Source organism: Anser anser (assembly GCF_964211835.1).
Source record: "Anser anser genome assembly, contig: HAP1_SCAFFOLD_32, whole genome shotgun sequence".
Lineage (NCBI taxonomy): Eukaryota > Metazoa > Chordata > Aves > Anseriformes > Anatidae > Anser > Anser anser.
In genome coordinates, this window is record NW_028154148.1 from 2,924,153 (window position 1) to 2,948,907 (window position 24,755).

At 52.1% G+C, this 24,755-nt stretch overlaps 2 protein-coding genes across 2 annotated transcripts; both read left to right on the forward strand.

Moving 5' to 3' along the window:
* The first annotated feature begins 345 nt into the window (after positions 1-345).
* LOC310890626 (olfactory receptor 14A16-like) lies at positions 346-2,401 on the forward strand. The gene has a single exon (XM_083852937.1). It carries the CDS (start codon positions 589-591, stop codon positions 1,660-1,662), a length of 1,074 nt encoding a protein of 357 aa, XP_083709063.1. The 5' UTR covers positions 346-588; the 3' UTR covers positions 1,663-2,401.
* Positions 2,402-20,136: 17,735 nt separating this feature from the next.
* On the forward strand, positions 20,137-22,180 carry LOC310890631 (olfactory receptor 14J1-like). The gene has a single exon (XM_083852944.1). It carries the CDS (start codon positions 20,560-20,562, stop codon positions 21,493-21,495), a length of 936 nt encoding a protein of 311 aa, XP_083709070.1. The 5' UTR covers positions 20,137-20,559; the 3' UTR covers positions 21,496-22,180.
* Positions 22,181-24,755: the final 2,575 nt, after the last annotated feature.

Sequence of the window (24,755 nt, forward strand, 5' to 3'; positions counted from 1 at the left end):
ATATTCATGTCTGTCTGTGGGGCATTCTCCTGGTCTTCGGGCTGCTCTCCAGCAGGATGCAGCTCTCTTGTGTCATCCTTTTGTTATCCAGGTGCCCCAAGGAGGAGACACCTCCATGCTAAGGCCATGTCCGTGCTGCTGGATGGCTGTCTGTGGGCAGATGGTGTGATTCCTCTGCAGCCCTGGCTGGGAGAGAAGAGCTGAGATCCTGCTCAGGCACCAAGAGACAAGGTGAGGTTTCTGCCCAGCTGCACTTGGACTGGGGCTTCTCTGCTCTCAGCTGTCTGTAGTTTCTTCTCAGGGAAACACCTGAGCGGGACGGTCCTGCAGCTCACAGAGGGGTGACACAGGGCAGCTGAGACCAGGAGTGTTCAGCAGTGGCATCTGCAGCTCTGTTCTGCATTGGGGTGCATTGTTTGAAACAGCACTGCAAATTTCATTGACCTGATCAGTGGACTGAAGTTGAGTTTCCCCCATGTTCCTGCCTCCCTCCTGCTGCACAGCAGGAAGGACTCCTCTGGAGCCCACAGCAGCCCCTGCTCCCAGTGCCACTCTCAGCCAGCACCAGCCGCAGCTCAAGCAAGAGAGATGCAGAAAGGTTCTCCTGCAAAGAGACAGGCTTGGGTTGGTGGGTGCTCTGAGGCTTGTAATAGGTTTTCCTCAGAGAAGTCTGTTCTAAATTCTTCTGCTTTTTCCTCTCCAACAGACAACTGCATCCTAAGTCAGGAAATGGCCAACAGCAGCTCTGTGAGTGAGTTCCTCCTGCTGGCATTCGCAGACACACACGAGCTGCAGCTCCTGCACTTCGGGCTCTTCCTGGGCATCTACCTGGCTGCCCTCCTGGGCAACGGCCTCATCCTCACCGCCGTCGCCTGCGACCACCGCCTCCACACCCCCATGTACTTCTTCCTCCTCAACCTCGCCCTCCTCGACCTGGGCTGCATCTCCACCACTCTGCCCAAAGCCATGGCCAATGCCCTCTGGGACACCAGGGCCATCTCCTATCAAGGGTGTGCTGCACAGGTCTTTCTATTTGTCTTCTTGATTACAGCAGAATTTTATGTTCTCACCATCATGTCCTACGACCGCTACGCTGCCATCTGCAAGCCCCTGCACTACGGGAGCCTCGTGGGCAGCAGAGCTTGTGCCCAGATGGCAGCAGCTGCCTGGGGCAGTGGCTTTCTTGATGCTCTTCTGCAGACTACCAACACATTTTCCCTGCCCCTCTGCCAAGGCAATGCTGTGGACCAGTTCTTCTGTGAGATCCCCCAGATCCTCAAGCTCTCCTGCTCTAGCTCTTATCTCAGGGAAATTGGACTTCTTGTGGTTATTGGTACTTTAGCCTTTGGTTGTTTCATTTTCATTTTGCTGTCCTATGTGCGGGTCTATAGGGCTGTGCTGAGGATGCCCTCTGAGCAGGGCCGGCACAAAGCCTTTTCCACATGCCTCCCGCACCTGGCCGTGGTTTCACTGATGGTAAGCACTGGCATATTTGCCTATCTGAAACCTTCTTCCAAATCATACCCATCTCTGGACCTGGTGGTGGCAGTTCTGTACTCGGTGGTGCCTCCAGCAGTGAACCCCCTCATCTACAGCATGAGGAACCAGGACCTCAAGGATGCCTTGAGGAAAGTCTTTGGATACATGCTTATCCAACGTTGATAAAGCGCCAATTACCTTAAGAGAACTCTCAAAAACTATTATGACAATCTTTTGTTTTTCTTTCTCTGTATTATTACTTTCTTACAAGTATGAAAATATATTTATTTAAATATTTTATAGGTATCCTCTAATCTCTTGATTATTATATTTACTTTGATCCAATACTATCACGCATCTGTGTAACCGGGCATCATGGGTACTTTAATACAATAAAAGAATCCATGAGAATTTCACTGTTCCCAAGTCCTATCTCTTTTCTTCTTCTGGAGCTGGGGGAGTAGCCCCAGCACACAGGAGGGGCTCAGGGCCCAGAGCCCAGCTGCCACAGGGAGGAGCAGCCCCGCTGGCTCTCGCGGCTGCCCCTCACTGCCCGCTGGGCTCTGCCTCTCTGCTGCCTTCGGGTCGGGACTGCTGCTTCTCTGGAGCCATGGCCATGGCCAGCAGCAGGATGTGGCCTTTTCACTGCTGCTTTCTTTTTGGTTCCTCACAGCTTTCTTGTGCTCTTGTATCTGTGTTAGTCTCGAGGTCTCATGTACCTTGGTGACAGTCCTGTTGTCTCTGCAGTGACATCCCTGTGGCTGCAGGCAGCAGCAGGCACTGTGCAGCCCTGGGTCACAGCTGGCCTCCGGGCTAGCACCACAGTAACAAGAGGGGCTGCTCAGGGCAAACCCAGAAGCCTGGACACCTCTTCCAACTGTGCTATCAGGAATAGAGCCAAGGGGTTGCTCCCTGCTCTTCTGTTTTCTGGGCTTCTTCATGGAGGGAAGGACACAGGCTGAAAGTCCCAGGGTGGTCTGTGAGGGACCAAGGGCTGGACCAAGAGCTCAATTTGTGGTGGCACTTACCCAAGCAGATGACAACTGGTCTTGGACTCATCTGCATGGGACTGTGCCCCCTGCAGTGGGGCTGATGGCCGATGCCAGCCTGGAGAGAAATCTGGAGCTGGCAGTAGATGTCAGGGGATCTGCAGGGACAATGTGCTCCATGGGTAGTGATTAGGACCTCTTAAAATGAGTGACCATCCAAGGAAGAGTCTTTTAGGGGGAAAAGCGAATCTGAGGTGTCCAGGGGCTAAGGAGGGCTCTGCAACACCAGGGGAGGCCGTGAAGAGGCAGCAGGTGAAGGCCCATAAGACTGCAGAGTAATTGAGGAGACCTTATTTAAAGCCCTGAAGAAGACGCAATACTTCATCATCTCTGCAGCCTGCCCCCGAGAAATTGCCTGCCCCCCGAGAAATTGCCCCCCTCTCTTGGAAAGATGACCCCATTATTTATTGCTGAGCACCACGTTACTGAGTTCCACCTGGAAGGCAGGGCTAGGCAGTGGGGATGGCAGGAGGAAGACTTGTGTGAAGACTATGAAAAACATGGAAATTCAGGGCTTTAGCAGGTCCTTAAAGTCCTGCCTGGGTCCCCAAATGGAAAGCGATGTATGTCTGTGGGTGGAGGAGGAGGAGGCGAGTCCCAGGACAGGGGCAGGGCTGAAGGGCCCTGCGCGAAGCTGGGCTGATGGAGAAGTGTCCACCTTGCGTGTGTGCCTCAGCCTGGGAGAAGGGGCCTGCCCGCGGTGCAGGATGGCTGGGCTGTGCTCAGCCATGCCCCAGGAGCTGACCTTGCTCTCTTCCTCCGCGCCACTCCCCACACGGGGCAGGCCCTCAGGAAACACCCCTGAGCCTGGAGATGCACCAACCTGCTGCGGTGAGGTGCCACTACTGCAGGGGAAGAGGGGAGGGCTGGAGAGACACGTGGGGCCTGTGGGAAGAGTGGTGTGGCCTGGGGAAGTGAGGGCCTGGGAAAAGTTACCCTGGCTCCATTGGAGCCATTCTGGAAAGAAAACTTGTAGGCAGGAACAGCACATTTCTGGAGGTGCAGAGCTGCTGGGCACATTGTGCAGAGTGCTCTGATGGACTTTTGTGTCCTTTTCCATTGCGTCTTCAGTGCCACTTTTCTCAGAAATAGAGTAGCCAACAGGGTGTGATGGATAAGCTGAGATCATGTACGCCATCATTAACATGCCCCTAAGAAGATGACTGTTATGGGGAAGTCAGGAGAAGCATGGACAGAAGAGATGTGAGATTTGGGGGAGGGAATAGGGGCTTGGCCAGCAGAAACTAAAGGATTTTGTAGAGGTAAGAGGGTTCAGGTTATGCTGATGCTGCTGTAACCGTGACTTAAAACAGTCACACAAGGCCCTTCACAGGCTTAAACCAGTAAACTTAATTCCTAAACCTAAATGCTACTCCACACCATAACAGCAATCTACTACTCTAATGCTTGACCTCAAAGAAACCCTTGAAGCCAAAATTCTTTCCCTTACCCTTACACTTTTCCCTACCTTGATCCCTTAACACTAGATTTAAATGCTTTATTTGACCATAGACTTCTCTGCAGACCTAAACCAATTCCTTAACCACAAAGCTTGGTCATACCCTAACCACAGACCTTGCCACCTTAAGCAGAACACCAAACCTGCCCATGAAATAACTGATTAAATTGTAACCCAAAAAAGTGAGCCCAGGTCCCTAATCAAAACCTGAACACCGAACAGAGAAAGCACTTGTTCCTGTGCATTAAAATCCTCACCTTCAGACACTTTTTAACCCTGAACTTAAGGTGCTTGGCCCCTTGCGGCAGGGCAGGAACCGTGACGTTGCTGTGCATACACATGGCATTCAGAGATGGATGTGAGGGGCCATAGATCTGATCAGCTTGTGGGCCACAAGGAGGAGATGGGTGGGAATGCTCTGACGAGCTCAGCTCTGCCTCAGGATCTCCTGCCCCAGCAGGAGGAATGGGACTGTGGCAGTGACTGGGAGGTCACTTCTGTCTCTGCAGCTGATAGGGCAGCAGCAGGAACGTGTCACGCAAAGGGACTGTGAGGTCCCTTGTGTCTGGAGGTGGCAGGTCACACTTGGCTTCTCCCTGGGATGTGCACTTTGGGGCTGACATCTGCCAGTGGCCCTGCTAGGCCAGCAGAAGGCCCCTGCTTGGCATGCTGCCTGTGGGATCCCCTCTGCTCCATCCCCAGGAGGACCCAGACAGAAAGAAGGCCCGCAGAGGGCTTGTCCTGTCCCTTCTGCTTGAGTCCAGGACTGGACAGCAGAGGCACAAAGCTTGGCTGTGTCTAGCCAAGAAGCTGCAAGGCCAGCAGCAGGCTCAGAGCTTGGAAGATGCTGCTGAGGTGACTTCTGTCTGCTTGGCTGACAGGCCACAAGGAGCCTGATGGGTTGGGATGCCTGCTTCAGGAGTGATTTCCGCCCTGATGGAGCTTTCTTTGGTAGAAGGAAAGAGCAGGAGCGAAAAAACTGTCAAAAATTGCACCTTGGAAGGTTGGCACTGGCCGCAAGGAGGAAGAAATGTCCGTGAAAGGGTAGTGCTGTGGTGCCAGAGATCACTGAAAGACAGTCTGTGATCACACCATGGCTTTGAGTTTCAAGGAACAGCTGATGAGGGTTGACAAGACATGGGTGAGATGATGGAAAGTCCTGGATGAGAGCAAGGTGGTGGACAGAGATGGGTGTCTGCAGATTTCAAGGAAATAGGGCAAAGTGTGGGACAGCATAGGAAAGCCTGCAGAGGAGAAGGCAGAGGGTGCTGGCAGGAATGGAAGGCCCCAACAGCCCTGACGTTTTTGTCCCTTTGGCTAGAGCTTCTGAGGAGACGAGACAGAGTCATTGCAATGGGGCCTCACTGCTTCCTTGATACCCTGTGCAGGGGTGGGCAGGTGTTCTAATGAAGTTCTTCTCGTGGCATCACACTGCCCACCACATAATACAGACCCCAAGAAGAGCCCTGAGCCAGACGAGGGGGTGCAGGATCTCCCCTCCCAGTGGCTGGGCTCAGGCCTTGGCCCTTCTGCTTCACCAAAACCAACCAAGACTTTTCTCAGCACAGCGCTTTGCCTGCCTGGAATCATGGCCTCCAATGATCTGCCCTAACAAGTCCCTGGGGAGGCTTTGTTAGTAACAGCCCTCAGTGGGGCCCATTAATACTCCAAGTCACTTCAACTTTTCCTTCTGACTTTACTTTCTCAAGCAGTTGCATCATTGTCCTCTCAGTATGCAAGTTTCACTGACAGCACCAAAATACACCGTGGAACTCATTAAAACAGAGAAAGTCCTAAGCAGCCATATCTCTCCCACAGTTTTCTGCAAGTCTTCAAGACTTGTGCAGCTGATTGGAGAGCTTTCATGGTGTAGTTAAGGAGGAAGATTTCAAAGAGCATCTAATAAAAATCTTTCCTCATTTTAAAAGGTGAATTTTGTTGTCAAGTCAGGTTTTGAGCCTGGAAGATGAGGGAGCACACCATGATCTGGAGAACAAGTCTTACGAGGAGCGGCTGAGGGAGCTGGGGTTGTTCAGCCTGGAGAAGAGGAGTCTCAGGGGAGACCTCATCGCTCTCTATAGGTACCTTAAAGGAGGCTGTAGAGAGGTGGGGGTTGGTCTATTCTCCCAAATGCTTGGTGACAGGACGAGGGGGAATGGTCTGAAGTTGTGCCAGGGGAGGTTTATGTTGGATGTTAGGAAGAACTTCTTTACTGAAAAGGTTCTTAGGCATTGAAATGGACTGTCCAGGGAGGTGGTTGAGTCGCCAACCCTGGAGGTCTTTAAAAGATGTTTAGATGTAGCCCTTAGTGATATGGTTTAGAGGAGGACTTGTTAGGATTAGGACAGAGGTTGGACTAGATGATCTTGGAGGTGTCTTCCAACCTAGACGATTCTGTGATTCTGTGATAGACAAAGCGATGACAATGCAAGTGCAGGTGAACACCAGTATTTCTTCTCCTGCGATTAATACAGATCATGGAAATTCACATTTCTTCATGATAGAAATTACACTTCACTTGAGACATTTTACAGAAGGGATTGAATCATTTGAGCTGATGAGTAGTTGCTTTATTAGTTAAGTAGTAAAAAAATTACAGGGTATTGAGGCAGAGCTTTGCTGTCTGACCGTAAGCATAACCAGGGAAAACCTCCTGTGGCCCCGTTGTGTTTGAGGCACTTCCCTGGACTGGCAGATGTCAGAAAAGACCTGCAGGAGACCGGAGCCCCTTGGGAAAATCAGGTGGAGCCAGATGGAGTTCCCCGGGCACCTCCATTGCCAGCAGTGGTCTTTGTCCCTGTAACTGCAGCCCAGCCCTGCACAGGAAACCCCTTCAAAGACAAACCCCTTCTTCAGTGGGTTCCTGGGACTGACCTAAATTTGAAATGGCCGTTGGGAACCTGAGATACTTTCCCTTATTCCTACTAGACACATGAACATCCATTTACCTTCCTGGGTCATCTTTAGCAAACTCAGGCTTCAAAATTCAAGTATAGCATGCTTCAAATGGCTGAGCCAGAACCCATCATCTTGCCCCACTTTGGAAATGGTCCCCGTCCAACTGAGGTTTTGAAAGTGAAAAATGTGAAATGACCCGTCAGGTCAATGTGCAGAGGAAGGGAAAGTCACACATATTGTGCTGGAGTGTCAGAAGGCAAAAAGCACTGCACTGTGCCTCAGAGTAATCAAGGAGACCTAATCCAGTTCATCTGTGAGATAAAGCAGAGTGAAGGGCGTTGAGTTGTGTCCTAACATGAAGAAGGGTGTACATCACTGGTGAAGGAACTGTCTTTTTGTGCCATCACCAATGCAAATACACAAAACTATATCAAATAAAGGTAACAAGCCCCACTCTGGCTCTGTCACCCCACAGGGCACGGGAGAGGGAGCTGACAGACAGGGGATGCAATTCGGTGCAGGAGGTGGGGCCCAGCAGAGACAAGGAGCCAAGGCAGTAGCTGGGGAAGGCCAGGAGAAGCAGCCCAAGGGGTGGTGCTGCTTGTGAGGACACGTTTGTGCCAGCAGCCTGAGTGGGCAGCAGCTGTGCGCAGGTGAGGGGAGGCCAGGAAGCGCATGCCAAGAGTGCTCCTGCCAGCAGAGACAAGGCCGGGGCCGAGGGCAAGGGGAGGGGCAGGCCCAGGGCAGGGGGCTGCAAGGGCCATGCTGAGCTCCCTGCCCCTGCAGCAGCCGCACTGGCCCTCAGCAGATGTGCTGGCCGGCACGCAGGGGGAGGTGCTGGCGTGCATCAGAGAGCAGCGAGGAGGGCGCTGGAGAGGGCCGGGGTGAGGCGGGTGGCAGAGCCCCATGCAGGGGCTGGCTGGGGGTCTTCTCTGCTGCAGCCACCGCACGCGGCGTGGCAGGAGGAGGGCTCCCTGTGCACCACGGGGCAGAGCCTGGCCCTGGGCTCTTCCTGACGTCCCTGCAGCTCCTGGCAGGCTGCGGAGAGGTGCCCCTCAGCCTTCCCTCCTGTGCTGCCAGGGCACACGGCTGCCTCCTGCCCAGCTCACTGCCCACCAAGAACGTCCGACAGGGCTGCTTCCCAAGCTGGGCCTTGCCCAGGCTCAGTCCCCTACAGAGGCAGAAACAGGCCCTTGTCCTGGTGGCTTTTCATGGCCTTCCTCTCAATACATGCTCTTCTCATGCTTGATCTCTTTTACTGAATTCAGAGGCCTAGGAGAACTTTTCGGTACAGACTAATACAGAAAAAACTTGGAGTCCCTCAGCCACATCTCTGCTTTTCCTCCACATTGCAGCTGGGCTCTTCAATCCCACAGCCTCTGCTGTACCTGAAGAGAAATCATGAGAAACAAGAGTCACAGAAAATGACTACCTGATGGTTCCTTTATTTCGTTAATTACCAAGAGATTATCAGCACCTGTACATGAGGTCTCTGGGTTAAAAATAAATAAATAAGAGGTAGAAGAAGTGAGATAGAAGTGAGATGAAGAAAAATACTTTAATTGAAATAATATTGCAAAGATTGAAAGGCAATTCTGAAATACATGAACAAAGGTGTTTCTGCCTTGCCCGGGTATATGTGAGGAAGATGTGCAGGTACCTCATTGATGGGGAAATGTTGTATATTAGAATAACATCCTCAGTACCTCCTTCAGCTCCTTGTTCCTCCTGCTGTAGATGAGGGTTTCACTGCTGGAGGCAACACTGAGTACAGAAATGAAACCGCCAGGTCCAGGGATGGGGGAGGTGATGGAGGGAGTCTTCAGGCAGGCAACCATGGCAGTGATGCTACGCAGGGAGACCACTTTGACCCAAAACACAGCACATCTTTACACCTGCTGAGGGTGCTCTCACTCTATTCCATCATCCAGGTCATTGACAAATGAGTTGACCAGGACTGGACTCAGTGTAGATCCCTGGGGGGCACTGCTGGCTACAGGCCTCCAACTAGACTCGGCTCCACTAAGCACAACCCTCTGAACTCTGCCATCCAGCCAGCTCACAATCCACCTCACTGACCACTCATCCATCCCACACTTCCTGAGCTGGCCTGTGAGGATGTTATGGGAGACAGTGCTGAAAGCCTTGCTGAAGTCAAGGTACACAACATCCACTGCTCTCCCCTCACCCACTCAGCTAGTCACTCCATCATAGAAGGCTATCAAGTTGGTGAAGCACGGTTTCCCTTGGTGAACCCATGCTGACTGCTCCTGATCACCTTCTTCTCCTCCACATGCTGGAGATGACCTCCAGGATGAGCTGTTCCATCGCCTTTCCAGGGATGGAGGTGAGGCTGACCAGCCTGTAGTTGCCTGGGGCCTCCTTCTTGCCCTTTTTGAAGACCAGCATGACATGAGCTTTCTTCCAGTCTTCAGGCACCTCTCCTGTTCTCCATGACCTTTCAAAGATGAGGGAGAGTGGGCCAGCAGTAACATCCGCCAGCTCCCTCAGCACTCATGGATGTGTCCCATCGGGGTCCATGGACTTGTGGGTGTCAAGTTTGCCTAAGAGATCTCTGAGCTGATCCTCTTCAACCAAGGGAAAGTCCTCGTTTCTTCAGAGTTCCTCCCTTGTCTCTAAGATTAGGGATTCCAGAGGGCTGGTCTTAGCAGTGAAGGCTGAAGCAAAGGAGGCATTCAGTAATTCTGCCTTCCCTTTGTCCTTTGTCACCAGGGCACCCACCTCATTAAGCAGTGGGCCCACATTTTCCTTTGTCTTCCTTCTGCAACTGATGTGTTGGAAACAGCCCTTTTTGTTGTCCTTGACACCCCTTGCAAGATTTAACTCCAAATGGGCATTGGACTTCCCTGTTGCTTCCCTGCATCCTCGGACAATGTTCCTATATTCTTCCCAAGTGGCTTGTCCCCTTTTCCACATTATGTATGCTTCTTTCTTCCATTTCAGTCACTCCAGGATCTCCTTGATCTTCCAAGCAGGTTCCCTGCCCCCTTTGCCTGACTTTTTGCTCACAGGAATACACAGCTCTTGAGCTTGGAGGACTTGGAGGTCAGTGCGCTATTGCTGCCGGTGCACCATTGTGGCAGCCATCGGCACCTGCTCTGCTTCGGCTCTCAGCAACCCCACAACAGAAGGGTCCTGTGCGAGACCAGGCAAGGTAGACAACTATTTGACGTTCTCTCTATTCAAGGCAGTTATGCCAACAGCCCTCTGGTGCCCTTTTGCTTAGTTGTTTACCCTTGGAACAAGCCAGAAACACAGTCTGGAGGCATGTCGTTAGGGTTACCCAATGATGTTCACGTTACTCACGAGCTATCATGACTGGCCCCAAAGAAAGAAGGGGAAGGTGCCCTGCCTTGTGCCCTCCACCAAGCGGATTCATGAGTGTCGTACCAGTAGCACCTCAAATAGTATTTATTGGTGCAGATTTAGGGAAAGCATCACAAGCCCATATTTGCTTTCCTAGTGGTAACTTAGAAGTTTCTTGCAACACGTAGTTGCTTCACAGGTAGGGATTTGTAGCAATTTGTAATAAAGACGTTCATGAAGACAGAGCAACGAGGTGTCCGTGTCCTTGTGTACTATGGAATCCTACCAACCTCCTGCTGCGATCCATGGGCGGGCTGACCCTCCTAGGTCCTGAGCATCGTTACTGTGATGCCCTTGGAGTGGTCCTCAGAGCTGCAGGAGCAACCACAGAGCTGGGGCTTGGTGACAGCCCTTTGCTGCAGAGAACAGACCCAGCCACAGGGGCTGGACCCTTCAGATGCCCCAGTGCCATGAAAATGGCTTTTTTTCTGCTCAAGTCTGCTGCTCCCTCACACACAGCCAGGCCTGTGGCTCATCTCCCTGTGGAGGAGGAGGAGGCAAAGCGCTGCTGGTGCGCGAGTAAGGGAGAAATACTCCACCTGTAGGAGGGCAGGGCTGGTGGGGAGGTGGCACAGGACAGGCACTGGCCTCTTTCTCCTATTCCCCACCCAGGGAGCCTTGAGACCGCAGGTCAGTGTCCGTACTGCCCAGAGGTGCCTGCAGTCCTGTATCATCAGGATCCACCTTCTCTCCTTCTGTACGTAATGTTTTTACTTTGTTTCTCACAGTTTGGGGCCAGCATTGGTGGACCTGGTACCTGGCACTGCAAGCCTGTGTCTCACACCATGTTTTTTTGGTGAGTTTTTCCCATTGCAGCAGCAGAGCAGCAGCTAATTGCTTCTGGAAGACAACTGAAACAGCTTCTTCAGTGCATGCTTGAGCTCCTGGTTCCTCATGCTGTAGATGAGCGGGTTCACTGCTGGAGGTACCACTGAGTACAGAACTGTCACGACAAAGTCCAGGTATAGGGAGGAGATGGAGGAGGGCTTCAGGCAGGCAAACACGATTGTGCTGACAAACAGGGAGACCACGGCCAGGTGAGGGAGGCACGTGGAAAAGGCTTTGTGCAGGCCCTGCTCAGAGGGCATCCTCAGCACCGCCCTGAAGATCTGCACATAGGTCATCACAATGAAAACAAAGCAGCCAGCACCTAAACAAAAGCTAAATGCAATAAACCCAACCTCCCTGAGGTAGGCATCTGAGCAGGAGAGCTTGAGGATCTGGGGGATTTCACAGAAGAACTGGTCCAATGCATTACCATGGCACAGAGGTTGTGAAAATATATTGGCAGTGTGCAGCACAGCGTGCAGAAAGCCACTGCCCCAGGCAGCTGCTGCCATCTGGGCACAAGCTCTGCTGCCCACGAGGCTCCCGTAGTGCAGGGGCTTGCAGATGGCAGCGTAGCGGTCGTAGGACATGATGGTGAGAACATAAAATTCTGCTGTAATCAAGAAGACAAATAGAAAGACCTGTGCAGCACACCCTTGATAGGAGATGGCCCTGGTGTCCCAGAGGGCATTGGCCATGGCTTTGGGCAGAGTGGTGGAGATGCAGCCCAGGTCGAGGAGGGCGAGGTTGAGGAGGAAGAAGTACATGGGGGTGTGGAGGCGGTGGTCGCAGGCTACGGCGGTGAGGATGAGGCCGTTGCCCAGGAGAGCAGCCAGGTAGATGCCCAGGAAGAGCCCGAAGTGCAGGAGCTGCAGCTCCCGCGTGTCTGTGAATGCCAGCAGGAGGAACTCAGTGATGGAGCTGCTGTTGGACATCTGCTTTTTTGGGAGGTGGTCCTGAACAAAAAAGAGGATGAGAGGAATAAAGTACAAGAAATTCATCAGAGGAAAACTAATTCCATTTCTCCTTTAAAATCACCAAATAAATTGTCCACTTGCTGGCAGACATTTGGCAGATTCCTTTCATGCATCCTGATTCATTCTGCCTGGCGGTGTGTGTCAGAACAGGGGGCTCTGCTTAGGGTAATGCAGGAGTCAGTCCTCTCCTACAGCAAGAGGTGAAGAGGAACATTGGAGAATGTCAGATTCACTTCCCTCCTGATATCAAACGAGTTTTTCCCCAGTTTTGCTCCTAGTTCACCAAACTGTAGAGCAGAGCTCTGGTGGCTTATTAATAAATTAATTAATTTGTTTATTTATTTATTAATACGAACATAAAAAATATAAATATAAATATAAAATATAAATACAAATATGAACATATAAATATATGTTCTAGCTGCCCCACCACTCCTCAGAACATATTCTAAGCCAAAAATCCTGGTATTTCTGCTGGAACTGAAGAAGTGAATCCTTGTGGATCATCATCAGAGAAATCAGGATCATCATCACTTTAGCGCAGGTTGTCCTCAAGGAGGACAGCCAGTCTGTCCATCAGGTCTGGTCCCAGCCGTCCTGTGAGAACTGCAGGAAAATTCTACTCACATCTTTGACTGAAAAGAACAAGGCCACTTCTGAGAGCAGAGGAATCCAGGCTCCAAGTGCCCATCTCCAGACCCCTCACCCTGTCCCCATACTCCCCGTCCCCCAAGCACCCCGAGGACTCACTCCATGGGCAGGTGAAACCCCCATCCCCAGGCAGCCTGGGAACAAGAGCAGCAGCAGCACGGCCAGGTGGAGAAGCCAGGAGGAATGGCAGCGTGCTGCTGCCAGGGGAGGCAAGGCCAGGCAGGGACAGACGGACACTCAGCACACCCTCCTGTGCTGCAGCTCTGCCTGCAGAGGAGGCAGCTCCTGCTCATTGTAAACGATCTGTGATCCCCTCAAGCCTGCAGACGCCTTCCAAAGGCAGGGGGTATCAGGGCTTTTGTAGCTCCTAAAGATCAGCTAGGATAAAGCCTGAGAGGACCACAATGATGATGTTGGTGCAGTCTGTGGGCTGAGGTGTGGGAAGGGACTTTATGAAGTTCATTGATGACATATTGGTCCCTCACTGCAATGCTCCAGGAGTCTCAGTCTCCTGCAAAATCCTGGCCACTCATTACCATGAAACCTGCCTCCCCTCCACTGCAGGATTCTTCAAGCACAGGCTACAGGCAAAGTCCTGCCTTTCTGGTAGCCCCTGACTTGGTCATTCTTTTGAAAATTGCAATCATAAATGCCATTCTCTACAGCATTTTCTACTCCTTGCTGGAGAAACAGAGAGACCCATCCCGACAGATGCTATCAGCCATCGGATGTGCCAGCTGTAGAAGACCCCTCTGGCAACCCCACCTGCATGGCCCTGCTGCCAGAGACTCATGGTGCCAAGGGCCTGCAGATCTGTCCTGCCACACGCTGCCCTCTGTTGTTGGCTCCTCACTGCCTCCAAGCCCTCTCTCCTTCTCTCCTGTCCCCGTGCCAGCTGCGGTCAGAGCCCCCAGCCCTGCTGCGCTGTGCAGAGGGGCTGCTCCTGGGCAGAGCTGTCTCTCTGCACCAGGGCCCTCTTGCCACGAGCTCCCCTTGGGCCCAGGAGCCCGGCCCAGCTCAGCAGCACAGCACCCGACCATGGCATCGCTTGCTCTGTGCCATTGGGCTCCCTCGAGGTGTCCCCAAGGCCTCAGGGCTGACAACTCCCGAAGGCAGCAGGGTCTCTGCTGGGCTGTGGTGTCTGAAGCAGACCAAAGTCATCGCCGACTGCTCCTCTTTGTAGATGTCAGAGACTGATTTTTACAAGTGTGATTTGTGCTGTTGGACTGTGGTTGTCAAACACATTGTGCTTTAACCCGTCAGCCACCTTAGCACCACACAGATGTTAGTTGACAACCACCTCCAAAAGATAATGGGTTGAAATAAAGATAGTTTAAATGGACAGAAATTGAAGAGATAGTAATAACTTTAACAATACTACTAATAAATAATAATAATTTTTATTTTTTTATTATTATATGTATAAAGCAAGTGATGCACAATGCAATTGCTCATCACACACTGACCGATGCCCAACATTTCCCCAAGGAGGGGTCCCCCTGAACCTGACCAGCCTGCATTAGGATCTCCTGTGCAGGTCCCTTGACCTTACTTTGGTTTAGGGCAATACAAGCTTTCAGAAGGATTAGGACTATTTTCTTCCCTTTCTCAAATATTTCTTGAGCTGTGTTGCCCCATGTGATGATGACATCAATGTACTGGAGGTGTTCAGGAATTTCCCCCTCTTCCAGGGCAGTCTGGATCAGCCTATGGCAAATGGTAGGGCTGTATTTCTACCCCTGGCGCAGTCGATTCCAGGTGGACAGGACACCCCTCCAACTGAAAGCAAAGTGTGGCCTTCACACTGCTGCCAAAGGGATGGAGAAAAATGCATTAGCAATATTAATTGTGGCATAGCGCTTGGCTGCCTTTGACTGCAGTTCGTACTGAATGAAGTTCTAGCATGCCCAGCACAGCAGCACTCAGCGGTGGTGTGACTTCATTCAGGCCACAGAAGCCCACCGTTCTCTTCCACTCACCATTAGAATTTTGCACTGTCCATATGGGACTCCTAAAGGGTGAGCAAGTGTTGCTGATCACTCCTTGGCTCTGCAGTCAATGAACCAGCTCATGCATGGGAAGCAGGGAGTCTCTGTGAGTGCAATACTGCCTCAGGTGCGCTGTTCTGGTAGCGATTGGCACCTGCTGCCCATTGGCCATCAGCACCTGCACAGCAGAAGGGTCCTGTGAGAGAGTGGGCAAGGTAGACAACCATTTGATGTCCTCCTTCTCCAAGGGAGTCATGCCCAAAGTCCATCCAGTAAACGTTTGGATCTTTGAAGTACCCCCTCCTGAAGTAGTCTGTGTTAAGGTTGCACAGAGCCTCCAGGCCAGTCCCAATGGGTCGCTTTTGCCACTCCTTCCCAGTTAGGCTCACTTCAGCCTCCAGTACAGTTAACTCTTGGGTTTGATGTGCCAGGCCAATACTCCTCAGAGTCCAATACACCCGATTGTCCCCTTCCTCCCCCTGGATGGAGGCAGGGCCCCTCTAGTCCTGCTCATAGTATTCATTACTCTGTTTGGAGGACTGGCTGCTAGAAGCTGGAGCAGTAATTTTCTCAGAAGAACCACTTTTTGCAAATGCTTTTCCTTGCGCTTCATGTATCCATGCCTCTAGGGTGGAGGTAGGGTAGATTTTTGCATCCCGTTTTCTCATGGCTTTTCCATGGTCACACAGTTAAAACCACAGGGTAGCACACAGTATGCACCCACTATATCAACTTTCTTGAGCAAAGGGATGTTTACACCTGATAGCCGAGCTATTGGATCGTGCAGGTGGGGAGGAAGATGTCTCTCTTGTAGTTCTGACATCTCGTGAGAAAGTTTCTCTCTAGACGAGATGCAGGCCCATAGGGAAGAAGAGAGACTTTCGTTGTAATGCTGTAGTTGGCTAGCCGATTCATCCATGTGGGTTCCTCTTGGCCTTTCCAGGTCATAACTGCCAATGAGCTGGCATACGGTGATGGTGCGCTCTGTACAAACTTCTGCCACATGGGTCATGGGCACTCGACTTCATCTGGAACTTTGGACAGCTGTTTGTTGTCTAGGTTACTATCAATCACCTTCAGCATGGCTAATTCCCTCAGGTACCGGATACCCCTCTGCATGGTGGTCCACTTTCCTGGTTGACATACAAGATCTTTCTTGAAGGGAGACCTTTCCTTGACGCCTGACAGGATTAAATTCCTTGTGCCCTTTTCCAATGGCTTTGTCATTCACCCCTTCCTTAGGGGGGGATCCCAGCTGCTTGGCTTCCCTGCCCTCTAATTACAGGCTATTGGCCCTGTTCTCCCAGCACTGGGGCAGCCAGGTGACAATGTGCTCACCAAGATGATGGCTGAAATCTTTTCCCTTATCTCGTAGCTTACCCTGGGAAAGGGATCACTTGGTTTCTGATGTTTAGATGATCTCTTCTTCTTCGTCCTCCTGTTTCCAAGATGGTCCAGCTTTGGAGAAACCTGCCTAATCTTCTTCCTTATTTCTTGTCTGGGTAGGAGTTTCTTTCCTTTCTACAGAAAAACTGACTTCCACACCCATTGTTTTCTCTTTCATAAAGAGGCAACCAATAGTGGCACAGGCTGGTTCTCTGGCCCAGCCATGGAGCCCATTGCAGGGGCTGGAGCGGATGCAGGACCCATCACAGGAGTTGTTCTGGCTGCAGGGCCTTTCAGAGGAGTTGGAGTGGGTGCAGGGCCTATTGCAGTTTTGGGAGCGGCTCTAGGGCCTGTCACAGGGGTTGGTTTAAATTTACGCCCATCTAAGGAGCTGGAGTACATGCAGGGCCTGTTGCAGGGTTTGGAGTGGCTGCTGGGCCCTCCACAAAGGTTGGAGTGGCTGCTGGGCCTGCCACAGGGGCTGGCGTGTGCCTGCAGGAAAAGTCACAGGGGTTGGGGAGGTGTTGACTGTGGCTTGTTAAGCACAGGGCAGAGCCCAGCACGCTGCAGTGATTTGTGTCTCTTTGCAATTACCAGGGTGATGACACACAGTTTTCACATTTTTCTTTAGGACTCTGCACTTGCTCAGAGGTGAAGTTCCAAAGCACTGGAGGTGCCCCCTGCTCTAGGTGCCTGCCCAGATCCTCCCACACTCCCTGCCACTCCTCACTCTCCTGCCTCTGGACAGATCTCTGGATGGCATGCATTAAGTAGTTGCTTAAACAGAAACAAAAGCTGAAACACAGCCAGGAGATGTAACAATAAGAACATGCTGGTTTGACCATCCCAAGGATATTCAAAGCTTTGAAGAGCTAGTGTAACTAGCCTGGAGGAGAAGGGGGAGGTGAAGGAGAAAGGGAGAGTGAAGCAGTGGGGAAAAGTGTCCTCCCCTTGTCTCCCCCATGCCTTGGTTTCCTGAGGAGAAAAGGTCAAGAGTGTAATTCTTAATAGTTTCTGAGAGATGGCTCCCAAGGTACGGAGGTAATGGCAATGCTGAGTACAAGTACCAGATTAGTTTCATGACCAGGAATTTTATCATATCACAAGCCAGTGTTACACGATACAGCAAAAGAATAAACTTGAAGCAGCCATCAGAAAAGATAAACAGCATGACAGGGGAGACATACAGGAAGTCATGTGCTATACAACACAGTTCTGAAATCGAGCACAACAGGCCTGAGGTTAAAAAAAATAATAATAAACTTTTTTATCAGCAACTATTAAAATCTTCTAATGCTTGTAATAGCTTCCTATTATTTTTTTTTTATTATTATTTTTTATTTAACATGCTGTGTTGAGATCTGTCATTGGCTCAAACTTCGTGCTCCATGTTGGGCACCAAAAAGAGCGTGGTTTAACCCGGCAGGCAGCTCAGCACCACACAGCCATTCCCTCACACACACACCCTGCTACACCCCCAGCGGATGCAGGAGACAATGAGGAGGGGGGAAAAAATAAATAACAATCATGGGTTGAGATAAAGACAGTTCAATAGGACAGAAAGGGAAGACAAATAATACGAACAATGATGACGATGATCATGATGGTGATTGCCTGTCCCGCAGCAGTGGTACCCCCTACCCTTGCCAGCCACCCCATATTGATGGTTCAGCATGACGGCTGTGGTATGGAACATCCCTTTGGCCACTTGGGGTCAGCTGTCCTGCTTCTGTCCCCCCCAGCTCCTCAGGCACCCCCAGCCCTCCACTGCTGGGCAACAACTAAGCCATCAGTGTGTGATAATCATTCTTCTCATGCTCAATGCAAAACACAGCATCATACCAGCTACTAGGAGGAAAATTAACTTGATTCTAGACAACACCAGGACACCCACAGACTAAGGGCATGATATCTCTGTGTGTATATCAAAAGAGAAAAGGTGGTGGTGATTAATTAGAAAGTACTGGAGCTGAGCACGATGCAGATGGTGTGGAATATGGGGTGGATATTGTCCTCGTTGTGGCTGGGATAGACTCAATTTTCTTCCCATTAGCTGGTATGGTGCAGTGTTTGTATATAGGACACAGTTCCAGACAAAATAACCGCATGCATGAGAAGGAAGAAGAGAAAAAGTGGAATCGGGCAGCCTTCCATTCCGTACCCTTAATTGAGTTTGTGATGCAATTCCATTCAAATAGTTACTGCTGTATTGTCCAAACCGTCCTACAAACTCCTGCTGCTGTTACCTTGTGAGAGACGGCATGATCAGGGTGAGCCATCTGCCTGCAGACATTAACAGCTGACAGAATGGAGCATCTGTCCAGGGGAACCTTGAGAAACGGCAGGATTTGGCCTAAAGGAACCTCTTCACACTTACAAGGAGAAGAGCCCAGTCCTGCACCAGAGGAAGAGGAACCCCACACATCAGGGCAGACTGGGACCCTGCTGAGTGAGCAGTGCCCAGGAGGAAGAGGGCCTGGGCACCACGAGGGATGCCATACGAGCAGTGGTGCTGCTCACCAGGAACCAGGCCAGCTTCCTGCAGAGCGGCCTTACGAGGAGCATGGCCACCAAGAACATCTGAGTTATCAGACTCAGTACAGATCCAGTGTGACACCACACAGACAAGGGTCAAGAGCCAGCAGAAAAGGGGTACAGGTCTGGGAGTCCCAAGGACAGGCTGGTGTGGAGAGGAGCAAGGGCTGTGGCAAGGCTGAGAGTCCCAACAGGACCCAGGGCTTTGTGTCCATGGCTCTGGCTGTTGTCTCTGCCACTGAGGCCTAGGAGGAGACAGCTTATCGGTAAAGCACCAGGGCCTCATTGCCTCCTCGCCCCCACCCATGAACCAGGCAGGGCTCGTACCATTCTCCTGCACTTGCCCATGCACATCCCCATCTCCTCCTGCCCCACGAAGAGCCCTGAGCAGTGTGTGAAGGGAAAGGATCTCCCTTCCCAGGGGCTGGGGGTCAAGGCCTGGACCTTGTGCTTGGTGTAACACATCCAGCTTTTCTACATATCAGTGTGTGCCTTGACATTGTCTTTCTCTATTTGTCCACACTACCTCCAATGCTCTGCTCTAACGAGCTCCAAGGGAGGCTGTGTCAGTGCTGGCCCTCAGGGGGACACTGCAGGAAACTTGCCTCTGACTTGGACTTGTTGAGAGATGTCTTCAATTGTCTCTCAGTGCCTGAGGTTCGTGGGCTCCTCCCCAAAGCCCCCCAGGGGGGATTCCAATGCCTTGGGCTGGGCGTCTGGTGCTGAGCTGGGCCGGGCTCGTGGGACAGAGAGAGCTCGTGGCAAGAGGGCCCTGGTGCAGAGAGACAGCTGTGCCCAGGAGCAGATCCTGTGCACAGCGCAGCAGGGCTGGGGGCTCTGACCACAGGTGGCACGGGGAGAGGAGAGCAGGAGAGAGGGCTTGGAGGCAGTTGGCGGTGGGAGGATGCTGAGAGCTGCCTGCAGGAGAAATCTGCACAGCCCTTGACAAGGTACGTCTCTGGCTGCAGGGCCATGCAGCTGCACGTCCTGGAAGGGTCTCCTGCTGGGTCTTGTTTCTGGGAGGGCAGTGGGCAATGCAGTAGGCTTTGAGGGTCCTGCTGGATGGAACAGCGAGGTGAGGCAGTCTGGCAGAAGACCCGTGGAGTGTCATAACCCAGCTGCCCCTGGTTAGTCAAGAGGCGGGTGGCCGAGCCTAGTTCAGACACTGCAGGGGATGCAGACTGGATATTGGGACACCCCAGCTTGTGGATATCTAGCTCTGTCTGAGGGGCATTCTCCTGGCCTGCAGGCTTCTCTCCAGCAGGATGCAGCTCTCTCGTGGTGTCCTTGTGTTATCCAGGTGCCCCAAGGAGGAGACACCTCCATTGTAAGGCCATGTCCGTGCTGCTGGGTGGCTGTCTGTGGGCAGCTGGAGTGAGGCCTCTGCAGCCCTGGATAGGAGGAAAGAGCTGAGATCCTGCTCATGCAAGACAAGGTGAGGATTCTATCCCAATGCACTTGGTCTGGGGCTTCTCTGCTCTCAGCTGTCTCCAGTTTCTTCTCAGGGAAACACCTGAGCGGGATGGTCCTGCAGCTCACAGAGGGGTAGCTGAGAACAGGCGTGTTCAGCAGTGGCATCTGCAGCTCTGTTCGTCATTGGGATGCATTGTTTGAAACAGCACTGCAAATTTCATTGACCTGATAAATGGACTGAACTTGAGTTCCCCCATGTTCCTTCCTCCCTCCTGCTGCACTGCAGGAAGGACTCCTCTGGAGCCCACAGCAGCCCCTGCTCCCAGTGCCACTCTCAGCCAGCACCAGCTACAGCTCAAGCAAGAGAGCTGCAGAAAGGTTCTCCTGCAAAGAGAGAGGCTTGGGCTGGTGGGTGCTCTAAGGCTTGCAATAGGTTTTCCTCAGAGAAGTCTGTTCTAACTTCTTCTGCCTTTTCCTCTCCAACAGACAGCAGTGTCCAAAGTCAGGAAATGCCCAACAGCAGCTCTGTGAGCGAGTTCCTCCTGCTGGCATTCGCAGACACGCGGGAGCTGCAGCTCCTGCACTTCGGGCTCTTCCTGGGCATCTACCTGGCTGCCCTCCTGGGCAACGGCCTCATCCTCACCGCCGTAGCCTGCGACCACCGCCTCCACACCCCCATGTACTTCTTCCTCCTCAACCTCGCCCTCCTCGACCTGGGCTGCATCTCCACCACTCTGCCCAAAGCCATGGCCAATGCCCTCTGGGACACCAAGGCCATCTCCTATCAAGGGTGTGCTGCACAGGTCTTTTTCTTTCTCTTCTTCATATCAGCAGAATATTCCCTTCTCACTGTCATGGCCTACGACCGCTACGCTGCCATCTGCAAGCCCCTGCACTACGGGAGCCTCGTGGGCAGCAGAGCTTGTGCCCAGATGGCAGCAGCTGCCTGGGGCAGTGGCTTTCTCCATGCTGTCCTGCACACGGCCACTACATTTTCCCTGCCCCTCTGCCAAGGCAATGCTGTGGACCAGTTCTTCTGTGAAATCCCCCAGATCCTCAAGCTCTCCTGCTCTAGCAGGGAAAATCTCAGGGAAATTGGACTTCTTGTGGTTATTGATGCTTTAGCCTTTGTTTTTTTCATTTTCATTTTGCTGTCCTATGTGCAGGTCTTTAGGGCCGTGCTGAGGATGCCCTCTGAGCAGGGCCGGCACAAAGCCTTTTCCACGTGCCTCCCTCACCTGGCCGTGGTTTCACTGATGGTAAGCACTGGCATATTTGCCTATCTGAAACCTTATTCCAAATCATACGCATCCCTGGACCTGGTGGTGGCAGTTCTGTACTCGGTGGTGCCTCCAGCAGTGAACCCCCTCATCTACAGCATGAGGAACCAGGACCTCAAGGATGCCTTGAGGAAAGTCTTTGGATACATGCTTATCCAACGTTGATAAAGCGCCAATTACCTTAAGAGAACTCTCAGAAAACATTATGACAATCTTTTGTTTTTCTTTCTCTGTATTATTACTTTCTTACAAGTATGAAAATATATTTATTTAAATACTTTATAGGTATCCTCTAATCTCTTGATTATTATATTTACTTTGATCCAATACTATCACGCAGCTGTGTAACCGGGCATCATGGGTACTATAATACAATAAAAGAATCCACAAGAATTTCACTGTTCCCAAGTCCTATCTCTTCTTCTGGAGCTGGGGGAGCAGCCCCAGCACACAGGAGGGGCTCAGGGCCCAGAGCCCAGCTGCCACAGGGAGGAGCAGCCCCGCTGGCCCTCGCGGCTGCCCCTCACTGCCCGCTGGGCTCTGCCTCTCTGCTGCCTTCGGGTCGGGACTGCTGTTTCCCTGGAGCCATGGCCATGGCCAGCAGCAGGACGTGGCCTTTTCACTGCTGCTCTCTTTTTGGTTCCTCATTGCTTTCTTGTGCTCTTGTATCTGTGTTAGTCTTGAGGTCTCATGTACCTTGGTGACAGTCCTGTTGTCTCTGCAGTGACATCCCTGTGGCTGCAGGCAGCAGCAGGCACTGTGCAGCCCTGGGTCACAGCCGGCCTCCCTGCTAGCACCACAGTAACAAGAGGGGCTGCTCAGGGCAAACCCAGAAGCCTGGGCACCTCTTCCAAATATGCTTTCAGGAATAGAGCCAAGGGGTTGCTCCCTGCTCTTCTGTTTTCTGGGCTTCTTCATGGAGGGAAGGACACAGGCTGAAAGTCCCAGGCTGGTCTGTGAAGGAACAAAGTGATGGACCAAGAGCTCAATTTGTGGTGGCACTTCCCCAAGCAGACAACAACTGGTCTTGGACTCATCTGCATGGGACTGTGCCTCCCGCAGTGGGGCTGATGGCAGATTCCAGCCTGGAGAGGAATCTGGAGCTGGCAGGAGATGTCAGGGGATCTGCCGGGACAATGTGCTCAGTGGGTAGTGATTAGGACCTCTTAAAATAAGTGACCATCCAAGGAAGAGTCTTTTAGGGGGAAAAGCGAATCTGAGGTGTCCAGGGGCTAAGGAGGGCTCTGCAACACCAGGGGAGGCCGTGAAGAGGCAGCAGGTGAAGGCCCATAAGACTGCAGAGTAATTGAGGAGACCTTATTTAAAGCCCTGAAGAAGACGCAATACTTCATCATCTCTGCAGCCTGCCCCCGAGAAATTGCCTGCCCCCCGAGAAATTGCCCCCCTCTCTTGGAAAGATGACCCCATTATTTATTGCTGAGCACCACGTTACTGAGTTCCACCTGGAAGGCAGGGCTAGGCAGTGGGGATGGCAGGAGGAAGACTTGTGTGAAGACTATGAAAAACATGGAAATTGAGGGCTTTAGCAGATCCTTAAAGTCCTGCCTGGGTCCCCAAATGGAAAGCAATGTATGTCTGTGGGTGGAGGAGGAGGAGGCGAGTCCCAGGACAGGGGCAGGGCTGAAGGGCCCTGCGCGAAGCTGGGCTGATGGAGAAGTGTCCACCTTGTGTGTGTGCCTCAGCCTGGGAGAAGGGGCCTGCCCGCGGTGCAGGATGGCTGGGCTGTGCTCAGCCATGCCCCAGGAGCTGACCTTGCTCTCTTCCTCCGCGCCACTCCCCACACGGGGCAGGCCCTCAGGAAACACCCCTGAGCCTGGAGATGCACCAACCTGCTGCGGTGAGGTGCCACTACTGCAGGGGAAGAGGGGAGGGTTGGAGAGACACGTGGGGCCTGTGGGAAGAGTGGTGTGGCCTGGGGAAGTGAGGGCCTGGGAAAAGTTACCCTGGATCCATAGGAGCCATTCTGGAAAGAAAACTTGTAGGCAGGAACAGCACATTTCTGGAGGTGCAGAGCTGCTGGGCACATTGTGCAGGGTGCTCTGATGGACTTTTGTGTCCTTTTCCATCGTGTCTTCAGTGCCACTTTTCTCAGAAATAGAGTAGCCAGCAGAGGTGTGATGGATAAGCTGAGATCATGAAAGCCATCATCAACATGCCCCTAAGAAGATGACTGTTAAGGGGAGGTCAGGAGAAACTCAGGACAGGAGAGATGTGAGATTTCGAGGATGGAACAGGGGCTTGGCCAGCAGAAATTAAGGATTTTGTAGAGGTCAGAAGGTTCAGGTTTTTGCTGATGCTGTTGTAACTGTGACTTAAAATAGTCACATGAGGCCCTTCACCGGCTTCAACCAGTAAACTTAATTGCTAAATTTAAATGCTACTCCACACCCTGACAGGAATCCACTACTCTTATGCGTGACCTCAAAGTATGCACTGAAGCCAAACCTCAGCCCATAGCCTCTTTCCCTTACCCTTCCTGTCTTGCTTACCTTGATCCCTACCCTTAACACTAGATTTAAATGCTCTATTTAAGCCTAGATTCTTGGAAGAAGTAATCAAAACCCTAAATCACAAGGCTTGTCCATACCCTAACCACACACCTGACACACCAAGCACAACACCAAACCCTCCCACTAAATCTTTTTTAATCTCTAACCCAGAAATATGAGACCTAGTCCCTAATCCCATTCATGAAAATCTAACACATAAAGCCCCTGTTCCTGTGCATTAACCTCCTCACCTTCAGCACCTCTCCTAACCCTTAACTTAAGGTGCTTGGCCCCTTGGGGTAAGGCAGGAATTGTGAGACTTCTCTTCAGCCACATGGCATTCAGAGATGGATGTGAGGGGCCATGGATCTGATCAGCTTGTGGGCCACAAGGAGGAGATGGGTGGGAATGCTCTGACGAGCTCAGCTCTGCCTCAGGATCTCCTGCCCCAGCAGGAGGAATGGGACTGGGGCAGTGACTGGGAGGTCACTTCTGTCTCTGCAGCTGATAGGGCAGCAGCAGGAACGTGTCACGCAAAGGGACTGTGAGGTCCCTTGTGTCTGGAGGTGGCAGGTCACACTTGGCTTCTCCCTGGGATGTGCACGTTGGGGCTGCCATCTGCCAGTGGCCCTGCTAGGCCAGCAGAAGGCCCCTGCTTGGCATGCTGCCTGTGGGATGCCCTCTGCCTCCATCCCCAGGAGGACCCAGACACAAAGAAGGCCCACAGAGGGGTTGTCCTGTCCCTTCTGCTTGAGGCCAGGACTGGACAGCAGGAGGCACAAGGCTTGGCTGTGTCTAGCCAAGAAGCTGCAAGGCCAGCAGCAGGCCCAGGCCTTGGAAGATTCTGGTGAGGTGACTTCTGTGTGCTTGGCTGACAGGCCGCAAGGAGCCTGATGGGTTGGGATGCCTCCTTCA